Source organism: Mauremys mutica, chromosome 10 (assembly GCF_020497125.1).
Source record: "Mauremys mutica isolate MM-2020 ecotype Southern chromosome 10, ASM2049712v1, whole genome shotgun sequence".
NCBI classification, from domain to species: domain Eukaryota; kingdom Metazoa; phylum Chordata; order Testudines; family Geoemydidae; genus Mauremys; species Mauremys mutica.
Window position 1 is genome coordinate 60,951,596 of NC_059081.1, and position 12,389 is coordinate 60,963,984.

The 12,389-nt window shown below is 39.6% G+C and overlaps 1 protein-coding gene across 1 annotated transcript in view; it reads right to left on the bottom strand.

The window, feature by feature from the left end:
• Nucleotides 1–1,451: 1,451 nt before the first annotated feature.
• NDUFS1 (NADH:ubiquinone oxidoreductase core subunit S1) overlaps nucleotides 1,452–12,389 on the bottom strand; it is a 31,923-nt gene continuing 20,985 nt past the window's right edge. Inside the window, exons 11-19 of the mRNA XM_045032075.1 lie at nucleotides 11,027–11,172; nucleotides 10,158–10,286; nucleotides 7,464–7,593; nucleotides 6,689–6,849; nucleotides 4,423–4,577; nucleotides 3,519–3,694; nucleotides 2,593–2,727; nucleotides 2,340–2,412; nucleotides 1,452–1,874 (exon numbers count right to left, since the gene is read on the bottom strand). Of these exons, the coding sequence (XP_044888010.1) occupies nucleotides 1,783–1,874; nucleotides 2,340–2,412; nucleotides 2,593–2,727; nucleotides 3,519–3,694; nucleotides 4,423–4,577; nucleotides 6,689–6,849; nucleotides 7,464–7,593; nucleotides 10,158–10,286; nucleotides 11,027–11,172 (1,197 nt within the window). The 3' untranslated portion in view covers nucleotides 1,452–1,782. The remainder of the gene's footprint in view (nucleotides 1,875–2,339; nucleotides 2,413–2,592; nucleotides 2,728–3,518; nucleotides 3,695–4,422; nucleotides 4,578–6,688; nucleotides 6,850–7,463; nucleotides 7,594–10,157; nucleotides 10,287–11,026; nucleotides 11,173–12,389) is intronic.

Sequence of the window (12,389 nt, forward strand, 5' to 3'; positions counted from 1 at the left end):
CTGCTGGAAACAACTAACTGAACGGGGGGAGGGGGGGGGAAAGAAGAACTGGGCCCAGGCTGGAAGGGCGTCTGGCTTGCGAAGATTATTTGAATGACATTAAGGTCGAGAACTCACATGTAACCAGTTTCTTTCCTGTATTAAGCTTAGTTTGCATGCTCTGTTTTATTTTCTTAACAATCAGCCTGGTTCTGTCTGCTACCTCCTTAACTACTTAAAATACACCTGTTATAGTCAATAAATTTGTTTCTGGTTTATAATATAATCCAGTTTATGCAATTTCTAACTGGGGGGGCAAGAAGTGTGCACATCCCTCTTCCACTCTGAGGGAAGAGGTGAATTATATAATATATCTTTGAGTCTGTACTCCAAGGGAGGTGGACATCTGAGTGCTGGAGCAGGTCCCTTAAGCTGAGTCTTCCCAAAACTGATCTGCAGCTGGCTGTGGCCATGCCTGTGCATGTGTTAGAGGAGGTTTTAAGAGCCTGGCTCAGCAAGACAGGTTAAAGGGGGCCCATGCTGGCAGAATGGGTAGACAGCAATTTTTAGGGGTTTTATCCCCCTGTAGCCATACCATTTGAAAGCAATTCAGTCTGGACACAGCAAACTGCAGGATAGGCTACTGAACTTTTTGCCCAAACTGCTGCTAATGCCTTTCAGAGTTTCAAGAACCTTGCCTGTAACAATATTTTGTCACCCAAGGTACTGGTGGTACTCAGTCCAAGACTGAATTTGAAGTATGCAGAAAATCACTAAACTTGCAATTTTTTTTTAAAAAGTGATTTCAAAATAAGTTGGCATGCTATTGATTTGACACATTTAATGAACATTTTCAGATAGTGCAAACTCTCCTTTCTTTACCTTGCAAACTGGCAGCTTTTGGGGCTTCTTTTAAGTTGATGTGACTTAACACTTGAAGTCACTCTGAAGCTATCTTTTATAGCTTCTATAACAGAATGGAGTAATGCACGGAGAAAAGAGATCAAGTCCAGACTTAAAGTACTCTACTAATGAGCCCCTTGTTTAACTACTGCAACCTCCCTCATGGTAAATGATTTAGGTTTTGTTTTGAGGGCTTGTTTTTTGTTTTGGTAATTTTCCACTTTTTCTAAATAGAGAGCAATTTACCTAAGAAAGGCATCACTGATAGACTGCATGCCATACAGATTTTATTTCTTGCAAGTAAAGTATTTTCCTATCTTGACCAAATGAAAAAATACAAGCATCAGCAAACCTATTAGTTCTTAGCACTGAGAGTTGTACATGGGTGTATTTGAATGAAGAGGAAGGAGATGTGTCACTCAGGGTGGTAGTACATGGGTTCTACCTTCTGTACATAATGGCAGAATCTTTGCAACTTCAAGGGATGTTTAAAAAGTATCAAATAACTGAGATTTCCAGGTGCACTGGAAGTGAAAGATTGGTTTCCAGAATTTTTGTCACATTAAAAACTGGTTTAATATTTGTTTAAATCTTTATTTTTTATGCAAGAGAATCACAAGCCATACAAACCATTTACATAGGAAATAAACTGATTTTAATAATCTACCATGTTTGTACACAATTAATCACTGTACGCGTATTTTTTTAGGTCCAGTAAATTGAGTGTTGTGTTTAATTTCCAAGCACACTGAAAGCCCCAGATTAGGCGATCTGAACTGTTTTCATAAAGATGTGAACATAAAGTGTACCACCACCAAATAATTGTTGTTTGAAAGTTTGTCATACCAACATATTACTAGAATATCTGATGGATTTTGGTAGCTGTGTGATTACAATTCTTCAGCAGATGGATGGCTCTTCTACTGCCTGAGCACCTTCAATGACTGCTTTCACACACTTGGCCATTGTCTGGGATGCTCTACTGATTGGATCTGCAAAGACATTTATTTTGGTGTTGAGTGTTCATTTCAGAACACAACCAATAGACCTACAGAGAGACCTAAAGACATAAAACCCCATGGTTTACTAAAGTCTTCATCTGGGGAATATAAAAAGCCCACACGCACTTAGTTGAAGATATAGGACCAAATTCTACAGACCTTACTCATACAAGTTTCCATTGATTTCACTGGGAATTTTGGCTGAATGAGGATTACAGGTCTGTGGTATTCAGCCCTCTGATCTTAGATGTTTCAGGTAAGAACAGTAGGTACAAAGTTTTCCAGACAGAAGCATGGTGTCCCTTTAAGGGGTCTTAATATTCTGGAAGCACCTTTAGAATTAATTAATTATGCATCTGTGTGTTACAATGTAGCTCTAATGAAATAAACACAAAGCTAAAAGTGAGATGAGTTAATAAAATTCTACTTTCATCAAGTAAGGCTGTGACCACATACCTGTCATATAGAAATCTCTAATTGTGAGCTGAGGTGGAACAAGAGGGTCAGCAAGCAACTGCTGATTTGCTAACTGCAATGGAAAAGAAAGAAGGTATGTTAGGAGATTAAGCAGTCACCTTTGAGGCAGGACTGTGTTACCACAGTACTTGTTTGACTACACTCTCCTGCTGTACAGAGCAGTGTGTGTTTAGTAGGACATATAAGCAAGCCTCTTACATAGGTTGATGCTCATAGTTTAAATGTTCAATACCTTGGAGAGCTCATTTGCCTGGCTGAAGTAGTTAGCTTGCTCTACATCATCATATCGGACCAGGTTAGGAGAAACTTCTTCCAATCTGTTCCTTACTTGATCGAGGTTATCATAAGGGAGGGTCACACCAGTTAGCTTTAATAAAAAAAGCCACAAGACTCCATCAAAATTTAGTCCTCTGGCCAATACAGATTAAGTATTTAAACATTAACTCAAACATCTACAAGGAAGCAGGAAGAAAGCTACACTAATTTGAGGAGTGAATGACTAAAGTGGTGGTCCTATGCTTAATTTGCAACATATGTTGATCTCTTGATGCCAGTAATTAAGTTCTCTGAATATTAAGAGCTAGAGTCTGTTTGTTACCCAAAGAAGACGGGAAGCACAAGGACAGAAGCGTGGCTTCTCTTCTCCCATGGAAACAGTAGCGTCAGATCTCTCTACAACATTCAGGACAGCACTATAAGAGACTGTGCTTGATAAACTGTATCTCCTAGAGCCAGTTAGGATGTGTTCAGCCCTACCAGATGTTATCAGCACACATACTCTCAGGGGACCCACACAGTTCCTTTTCTGGGAAGCAGTAAAGCATGCCCCCAGTCTGTCTTCCAGGTTGCTCTAGGGAATCCTGCCTTGGCAAACAGAATTTGCTGCAGTTAAGAATCATCCATCGTACACTCTCATAGCATATCTAGAAGCTACAATAATGTCAAAATCTCTAAGTGGAAAACACAATCCCATTTACCCCACAGATATCATTAAAGGCAGTCTTGCTTCATATTAATTCAGTCTCCCACATACTTCCATGAGACTTTATACCCACAATCCTGAACACAAATCTGCATTCTAAAAAGATACTGTAAACAGTTTCCAAGCTCCATGTAGATTCTTACTAGAGGTTTCAATTTCTAATACAGTTACAGCACCTCAGAGATGGCTCTAATAATTCTCCAGTCCTCTCTTGCCATGCCAGGAGGTGTTACTGCTACTTTTGTCTGCTGAGCCCTGCCCTCAGTGTTCACATACGTTGCAGATTTCTCTGTGTAAGCTGCTCCTGGGAGAATAATATCAGCCATGGGAGCGCCCACATCACCATGATGTCCTGAGGAAAAAAAATGGGAAGAGGAAAGTCAGGTTCTGATAGGAAGCTACACAGGAATAACTATAAGGCATCAGTAAGCATAATTCAAGAGGAATGATGTATGAACCCATTAGAACTACTGTATTCAGAAGAATTTTTCTTCTGAACTTTTGCTTGAGTAAATTTAGTTTTCTGGAAAGACTGGCAGCCCCAGAGATTAAAGTCCTAGTTGTCCATAATTTAAGCCTAGTTGGACCACAACCAGGGTCAAAAATGGAGATTGAACTATCATATCCATTCGATTCTTGGCCTTAGCTGAGACTGCTGTAGGAAAACATGGGTTTCTAGAGATCGCTGGTAATTACTGCTTTTGTGACATGGACTGGAATGAGAACAGCCTTCCACTAGTAGATTTGACACCATGATCAAGAGGGTAAACCAATTTGTATTTTTTTGCCAATAACCCCAGGTATCCAGTCCACGGGAAGGTTTGTTTTCCTAAAATATGAAATAACTGCTGCAGGGAGTAGTGACTAAGTTCAAACATTTTTTCCATTTCCCCAACAGGGGTAAGAAGGAGGAATGTCAGTGTTGTGTGAGCACATTAAGTTTAAAAATATTTTGCACTAAAGCTGATGATAAAAATTAAACTTGGGAGGGAAGAATTTGTCAAAAAGTAATATTCATAATTATGTCCTACTGTTTAGATTGTTTGAGGCAGTATTTCTTGAATTATTTGTTCTAGTTACCCTGATAGATGATAATGCAATCCTTTGGCAAATCTTGACGTGTTATGCAACCTGCATCTGCACCCAAAAGATACAGTACTTTGGGAGGGTTCTTCCGGATTGCATCCACTCCTGGTTTGAAACCCAGATCCAAAGCAGCTACTTGGCTTGCAACCCTGCAAGGACAAACAGGCTTATTACAGATTATAAAGTGTCAGGTTCTCTTCCCCCCACATTTCCTTTTCAACTCTGAAATATTTAAAAAGGGGCATAGATCTCAATTTGACATTTAGTCCTTTAAAAAAAAAAACCAGCTAAAAGTAATGCTGATCTGAAATTTGATTAAACATTTATTGGAAAATACTGATTAGTTGAAACACAAATTAAGTCAGTTTTGATGACTTTTGTTAGGAAAGTCTCTCACGTCTAGGTCATAACCAGAGAGATACACCCTAGTGGTTAGAGCACTCACCTGGGATGTAAGAGACCTAGGTTCAAGTCTCTCTCCTGGATCAGGCAGTGCAGGGACTTAAACCTGGGTGTCTCACACATCCCAGGCGAGTATCCTGGCCACTGGGCTTTTGACTATTCTGGAGTGTGGCTCAAAACTGTGTACAAAAAATATAGCAAAAGATTGGTCTTGTCCCGATGTGGGACAAAAAAAAAAAAGAAAAAGGGTCAAAACCAACATTTCACAACTGAATTCTTATTTTCTAGCCAGCCCTAGTTAAAGAGTTTCCACAGTACACCTGCAAACTGTCACGTTCTCCACACAGTGTTGTCAAATATATTAAATGGGAGAAAAGAGGGGGAAAAAAAAAAGTCTACTTATACGCTTACAGTAATATTAGGTGTTCTTGTAATAATAGGGAAACATTTCACAAAGAAAAACACTATTTTTAAGTTAAGTTGACTCTGTCCCATTAATGCAGCCTTACATTAATCTACATGAGGAGGAGGAGATTAGGTTTGCTTTTTTCGTTAACAGGGTAATGCTGGGGAAAAACAGATTTAATCTTGGATCAGTAATTTTTTTTGGACAGTTTTGGAGGTTGTGTTAACATTGGGAAAATGCACAGCTTGTCCTCCATCCAGTGATCCCTATATGGAATTTCCAAATACTTTGGGTTTAAAAACAAGGAAACTGACCTTTAGACCCTTGAGCCCTTTTGAGTGCCCTCCACCCCATTACAAATAATAATAATAATAAATAGTTACGTAAGTTTATCTGCTACAATTACAAATCCAATTTTTGTTGGGGCACCTAAACTTTCTTATGATTGAACTTTCTTATGATTTGTACAGTACATGTATGGAAGTCTTAATACAGAAGAGACTACCCAAAGATACCTCATACTACATGCCTTTTTAAATGTAGTGTTTGGTAAGAATGACTTATTTTTATTTCACCAATATTTTAATGGGTATTTTCTCTCTTCGCTAGCAGTGTTTTATATTTAATTTATATTCAGCAGACCAAATTCTTGCCTCGTTATACCGGTATAAGTCTATTGACTTCAATGGAGTTACTCTCCCAAGATTTACACTTGTGTAAAAGAATAACTTCACTCAAGATAATTCTCCTTTACAGACACTGACAAGCAGGTGTTTCAGATTTAAAGTATCTCAGTTATAGTCTTAAGCAGAGAAAGGAAGAGATGGAACTAGGGTTCTTGTCATCCTAAGCAGCAGTTTGTTCCTAATAGCAAAACCAGGCTCATTAGCAGGAATCATCTTGATAAGTAGTTTAAAAGACTATCTGGATAATTTCCAGATCTTTTAAAATCAAAGTGCAAAAGAATACATCTGGTTAACAGGGCACATTAATTTAGTTAGACCCCTTGATTAAAAAAGGCAAAAATCTTACCTGGAGAACTATACAATGCAGGAGAAGTATTAATTAACGGTCTTCTTAAGCACTATTGATATTTTGCCTTTTCTCTATGTAAACAGTACTTGCTTACCAAGTAGCACTGGTTGTCTGTATGTCCTGCTAGGCACGATAGTGTATTACATTGTTAACCCCTCTCATATTCTAAACCCAAATTTGCCTCTGTGCTAACAGTCCCGGTGGCTATCTTGCTAAATCATGAAACAGAGGTTATGGAAGCTCTGCTAGGTTATATCGTGTCTCTTAGTTTTAAGTGCTGCTTTATTCCACATATGAGCCTTGGCAGGATAGAACCCGTGTGTTTGTACTGAGAAGTCTTCACACTTGCATAAAGAGTTTAATATATACCACAGGTTAGGTAAAGCAGAAAGGCTGTAGAAATGCTGTAGAGCGAACCTATGAAGGATGTTCATAACTTTCCAGTCAGTACCAACTCCACTTTTTTTCCTAGCATTTTGTGCAATGGTAGAAACTGCAGCATGGATAGCTGCTCCATCACTGCGCTGAAGTGCTGCGCTGCCTACCACCACCATTGGTTTTTTGGCCTGGTTAAGGACCTGAGGGGGGGAAAAAAAAAATCAAACAAAAATTTAAAAAAGAATGACTTCTCATTCTAAGGCAATGACATTGAATTTTGGTACAGAACAGGATTTCCAAGAAATGATTTATGAACTGTGTTACAGTAGTATGGAACATGAAAGAAAACAAATCCAGTGTTTTTAAACACTATCCTTTCAAGCAAGCAGAGCTGCAACTTTGAAATGATCAATCTATTTTATCTCTAGCAAAAACCTACAGATGTTACTATAGCAAAAACTTATGTTATCTCGGCCAAAGCAATGTTGTTCTGGGCCTTTTCCAGCTAGAAATTGTTTAACCAGAAACAGCAGTGGCTGGAAGGGACAACTCAGCTCACCCAGAAGAGGGCATACATGTGCCAGAGATTTACGATCACGAACATTTCAGTTTCACACATTGGAAAGTACTTTCAAACATCAACTTTATGGTGAGCATATTAAACAATTTATAGAGAATCCCTGCTTGTTAACCATTACTACATCAGTGAATGTTATGAAACCGCCCTCCAAAACAGCTTCTAAACACTGCACCCGTGAAAGATAAAATTATATTCTGACATATCTGAATAGGAACATTATTAAGAAGCATATACCTTGATGAAGGAGTGTTTTTCTGAAGCAATGTCCCGAAGTATCTGTGGTGAATCTCCCAGATGATCATATGTGTAGGTCAGATCCACTGCACTACCCACAAGGGCCACCTGCAGATCATTGTGAAGCCAGCTGGAAATATAGCAAGAACAAAATACAGTTATCTGAATTCCATTTATACAAAAATATATCCAAATCCATAGTGTCTCCTCTCTGTAGCCTTGTTGATCACCCTGTTAATAACTTCACAATCTCTTAGTGCTAATCAATGACTTTGTATCTGCATAGCAGTTCCAAACCACTACCTACAATTACTGAGGCCTGGTCTACACTAGGAAGGTAGGTCAGTATAACTATGTTGTTCAGGGGTGTGAAAATCCACACCCCTGAGCAACACAGTTAAACCAACCTAACCCCAATGCAGACAATGCTAAATTGACAGAAAATTCTCCTGTCAACCTAGCTACAGTCTCTCAGGAAGCTGGATTACCTATGTTGATGGGAGAACCCCTCTGGTCGACATAGGAAGCGTCTTCGCTGAAGCAGTGCAGCTGTGCTGCTGCAGCATTTTAAGTGTAGACAAACCCTGAGGGCTCGTCTACACAATTAGTTCACAGCAAGCTGCACTGAAAGTCTACCCCACACTAGCCTGTCATGGACTAACTGACCATGTGGATCCTGTAATGCACTTTGATCTCAGAAGCAGATGAAAGCACAAACTGTTAATGCGCATCAGAACGGTCCACACGGCTAGCTAGTCTGCAATAGGCTAGTGCTGGGTAGAATCGCATGCCAGCTAATTGTTCATATAGCCCAGCCCCAACACCTAATTCTGTTTCAGCAGAAATAGCTTGGCAGGACTAGATCAGTGAAAATGCAATTCAAAATAGCACTTCTGTTTATCTGAATGCCTGGTTATTCAAAAGTTTCAGACATCCCCAGGCCAATGGGATTGGGCTGTACTGTTAAGATATAGGAAAGCTTGTTAGCCAAATCCAGGAAAACGATGATTGTAATGACAAAGCATACTGATGGAATTCTACAGAAGTTCTGTTTTTAATTCTCACCTTTTTCTGCACATGTACGATTTAGTGCAATTTTGTGATTACCATGTAGATAAGCTTTTTACTAGAATTGTTTCACTTCTGTAAAAATACATATTCTGGGTTCAGCACTCTTACTGCCTTTGGCGGAACATCTGCACACATGTACATGCAGCATTAGGCCCTATGATTTTTCTTTGGTACCATGATATGCTGTAGTCTCAGAATGCTACTAAATATATTCTTCAGCTAGACCTACTGCTCAACTCTCAACTGCACAGAGAATGAAGATGATATGCAGTAGGGAACAGTTCTGGAAAACTAAGTAACCTATACATTTCTGTGAGGCAGCACTCACCCTCGCACTTTTTAGGGATTACCCACTTTGGGGGGGGGGGGGAGTGGAGGGAGCAGGCGAGGGGTTCAGACTAGAAAGAAGATGAAATCTCTGGAGGATTGTTTTAGTTTCTTGCAGCCTCTCATTACACTAAATTATAAAAAGGCATACAAAAATTCCACCAAATGCAGTTATAGAGATTTCCTCTTTTCCATCAAAATTTTATAATCACCAATTAAAAATATATATATCAGTTAAATGCACTGGGTCATCCCAAAACAGTGAGGAGGACTGGCATAACAAAACCTACCAGGAAACCAAGGTTTGCAAAAATTTAATTGTACATATTTCATAAATTTGCAAAAATGGGTATGTTTGCCTCTCTCTAAAGAATTTAAGGTGTTCTCCTCCTCCTCCTCCCCACCCCCCCCCCCGCCCCGCCTAGTCAAAGGCAACTGATAAAACAGTTTTGAATCTGGCACTATGATTAGGAGAGTGGAACCTACTGTTTTACATTTAAAAAAGAAAAAAAAAAAGTGTAAGCAAAAGCAAGTGTAACTCAAGATAAGAGATGTTGCCATTTGTGGCTTACTTTACCCCAATCAATTGTTGACCAGTTACAGAAAACAACCAGGGCATATTCTATTAATAACTAATAAAATATAGGATTTAGGTTATGTAATTTTTCTTGAATCCTCTTAAATTCTGTAATTTAATATGGTAAATTGGATGAACTGAACAACCGAGTTATATTGGATCTTAAATGTATATTTTTCCAAATCAAAAAGGATGAAATTCTAAACTTCATCTGATTCAAAAACATTTTCAAAAACAGATCACTTATCTTATTCCTATTTTCCAAGCAATGAAGTCAACTATATCATCACTTCTTACAAGGCATCAAGTCACATTTACTAGGGCAACAATAATTTTAAAACTTCACTCCATGCACTGATAGGGCTAAGCAGTGTCCTTTTAGGAATTTACTTCAATAACCTTCTCAGATTTAATTTTTATAGAATTTTTTGTTAGTCTGTTCTTCCCTTGATGCATGTGAACTCCCATTAATGATAAGAGGGAGTTAATGGCATATAATCTGTGCAACGAAGGGGGAGGGAGGGAAAAGATCCTGTTGTCTGCATGTGCGCTCTCTCACACACACACACACACACAACTAGGACTACATCCTGCAAATGGATCTGCCTGAGTGAATGCTTGCACCCACACAGAGCCCCACTGCAGTGGTGTACATGGGTGGCTCTAGCCCCTGCTTTGTAAGTATGGATGGACTACCTCATCTCCATAAAGATACAAACCTCTTTCTAATTCTAGCATTAAACAGGGGTGCCTCAAAGCGTGGATTGGTGCCAACCAGAAGCAGGACATCTGCTTCCTCCACTCCAGCAATCTTGGTATTAAGCAAGTAGTTAGAGCGTAGGTCTGTGCTATAATACAAGAACACAAAGAAATTATCTTTATGTCAGAAAAACAGGAGTGGGGACAAGGAGTTGTAAAGGCAGTAGCAGGGATGACTATGGAGTGAAGTAAACTTAAATAATTATTTTTTCAGACAGGAAAAAGAAAGAAGAGCATGCTCAATGCTAATGATACTAAACCAAATCCAAAACAAACACACACCCATCTACAGATGGGTAGCCATAGGTTACTACAACGTAGACATTTTCTGCTGTCTACCAATACAAGATGCTCTCAGCCTTCGTAGACTGGAAAATGCAACTTCATTGCTAGATTTATATCGATACCAACACAGAGTATTATGGCTGCCCTACAGGTATAGTTCTCACAATAGTCACAAAAGTAAAGCTGACTAAAGAGATCAGTTTATAGCAGAGTAATCTCATGGGACGGCAAAACGCTATTGTACTCTACTACTGAACTGCAGTTGTCCCATATTTATCAGATTTGCACTTCTATTATTGTAGAAGCTACCCCCCCCCTCCATCCACTCCAACGTGCAGACTCAGAACAGTAATATTCTAGATGTGGTCTAGTTTTCTATTTCATGTCTCTACCCTGGCAGATTTCAGAATGAAATGATTCATAGTTTATCAATATGCCATGGGCTACTGGACAATTCATATGCAAGATCTCTAAGAATGTATTAATACTCTCTAATTGGAAAACATAATTAAGAAGAGTATAAACTTTGCCTGTGTTATCTCACCCAGCTCCAGCATTAGGGAAGACCTCTTCAGTGCATAGAGTGTCAGAGTTTACTCTGTTCAGCAAGTCTTTTAGAGCTATCAGTGCTTCTGCATCCACCAGTCCTCCTGCAATAGCAGCCACATCCTTACCTTGGACACCCTGCAGCTGTACAGAGAGGAACAAGACCTGTCTGACATATCTATAAGTAAGAACTGAAAACAAGCGCTCTCGCTCTCACCCACACACGCTCAAATCAGGGGTCGGCAACCGGTGGCTCGCGGCTCGCCAGGGTAAGCACCCTGACGGGCCGGCCCGGTTTGTTTATCTGCCGCGTCGGCAAGTTCGGCCGATCGCGGCTCCCATTGGCCGCGGTTCGCGGTCCCAGGCCAATGTGGGAGGCAGGAAGCGGCGCGAGCCGAGGGATGTTCTGGCCGCGGCTTCCTGCCTCCCGCATAGGCCTGGGACCGCGAACCACGGCCAGTGGGAGCCGCGATCGGCCGAACTTTCCGATGCGGCAGATAAACAAACCGGGCCGGCCCGCCAGGGTAAGCACCCTGGCGAGCCGCGAGCCACCGGTTGCCGACCCCTGCGCTCAAATAAAGCTATGAAGCAGCGACAGCATCTGAGAAAGTAGATAGCATTTTTACAGGAGAACAGTGATGCTATGATGATGTAAGTAAGAATTCCGACTTATCTTTTCATTTTTTTAAAAATTAAATAAAAAAACTGCAGTTTAGTAGTAGACAATTTCTCCATCACCACCACACAAAGTACTCAAAAACGAGAACAGATAAACAAAGGTGTAAGAATAGATACAATTATTAAAGAGCAATGAAACATTCATGCAGTACAACATCTTAACAGCAGAATTAGGGGCACAGAGAAAGCTTTAGACCAGATCTACCCAATCCACAATGTAACTGTTTTGGGAGGTGTGGGATGGGGGAAGATAGCATAGTTTAATTCCATGGGAAAAAAAAAATAACCTTCAGATAAACACTATCTCGGTAAATAGATTTGGGAATAGTCACTTCCTCCTGAATTTCTATAAGAGTAGTACAATATCTTATTTAAATTAAAACTAAGTTAGCATAATTGGGAGAAGAAAAATTAGCCTCATATAATCATTAAATGTACAATCTAATCTAGTACCTTCCCTAAAAAACATAATCCAGATGGAAAAAAAACAAAACAAAAACACCCACACTTGAACTTAGAGTAATTTTTTCTGAATTTCTTCATTACCTATGAATTTTGGTAAGTGGAAACAAATTGTCTTCTAATAAGGTATAATTCTCCAAAATTAGTCTTACAAAGTAAGACTAACAGTAGATGGTTGTCTCCAGTCTTCATTATTTGATTTCCTACGCTTCAGATCGACT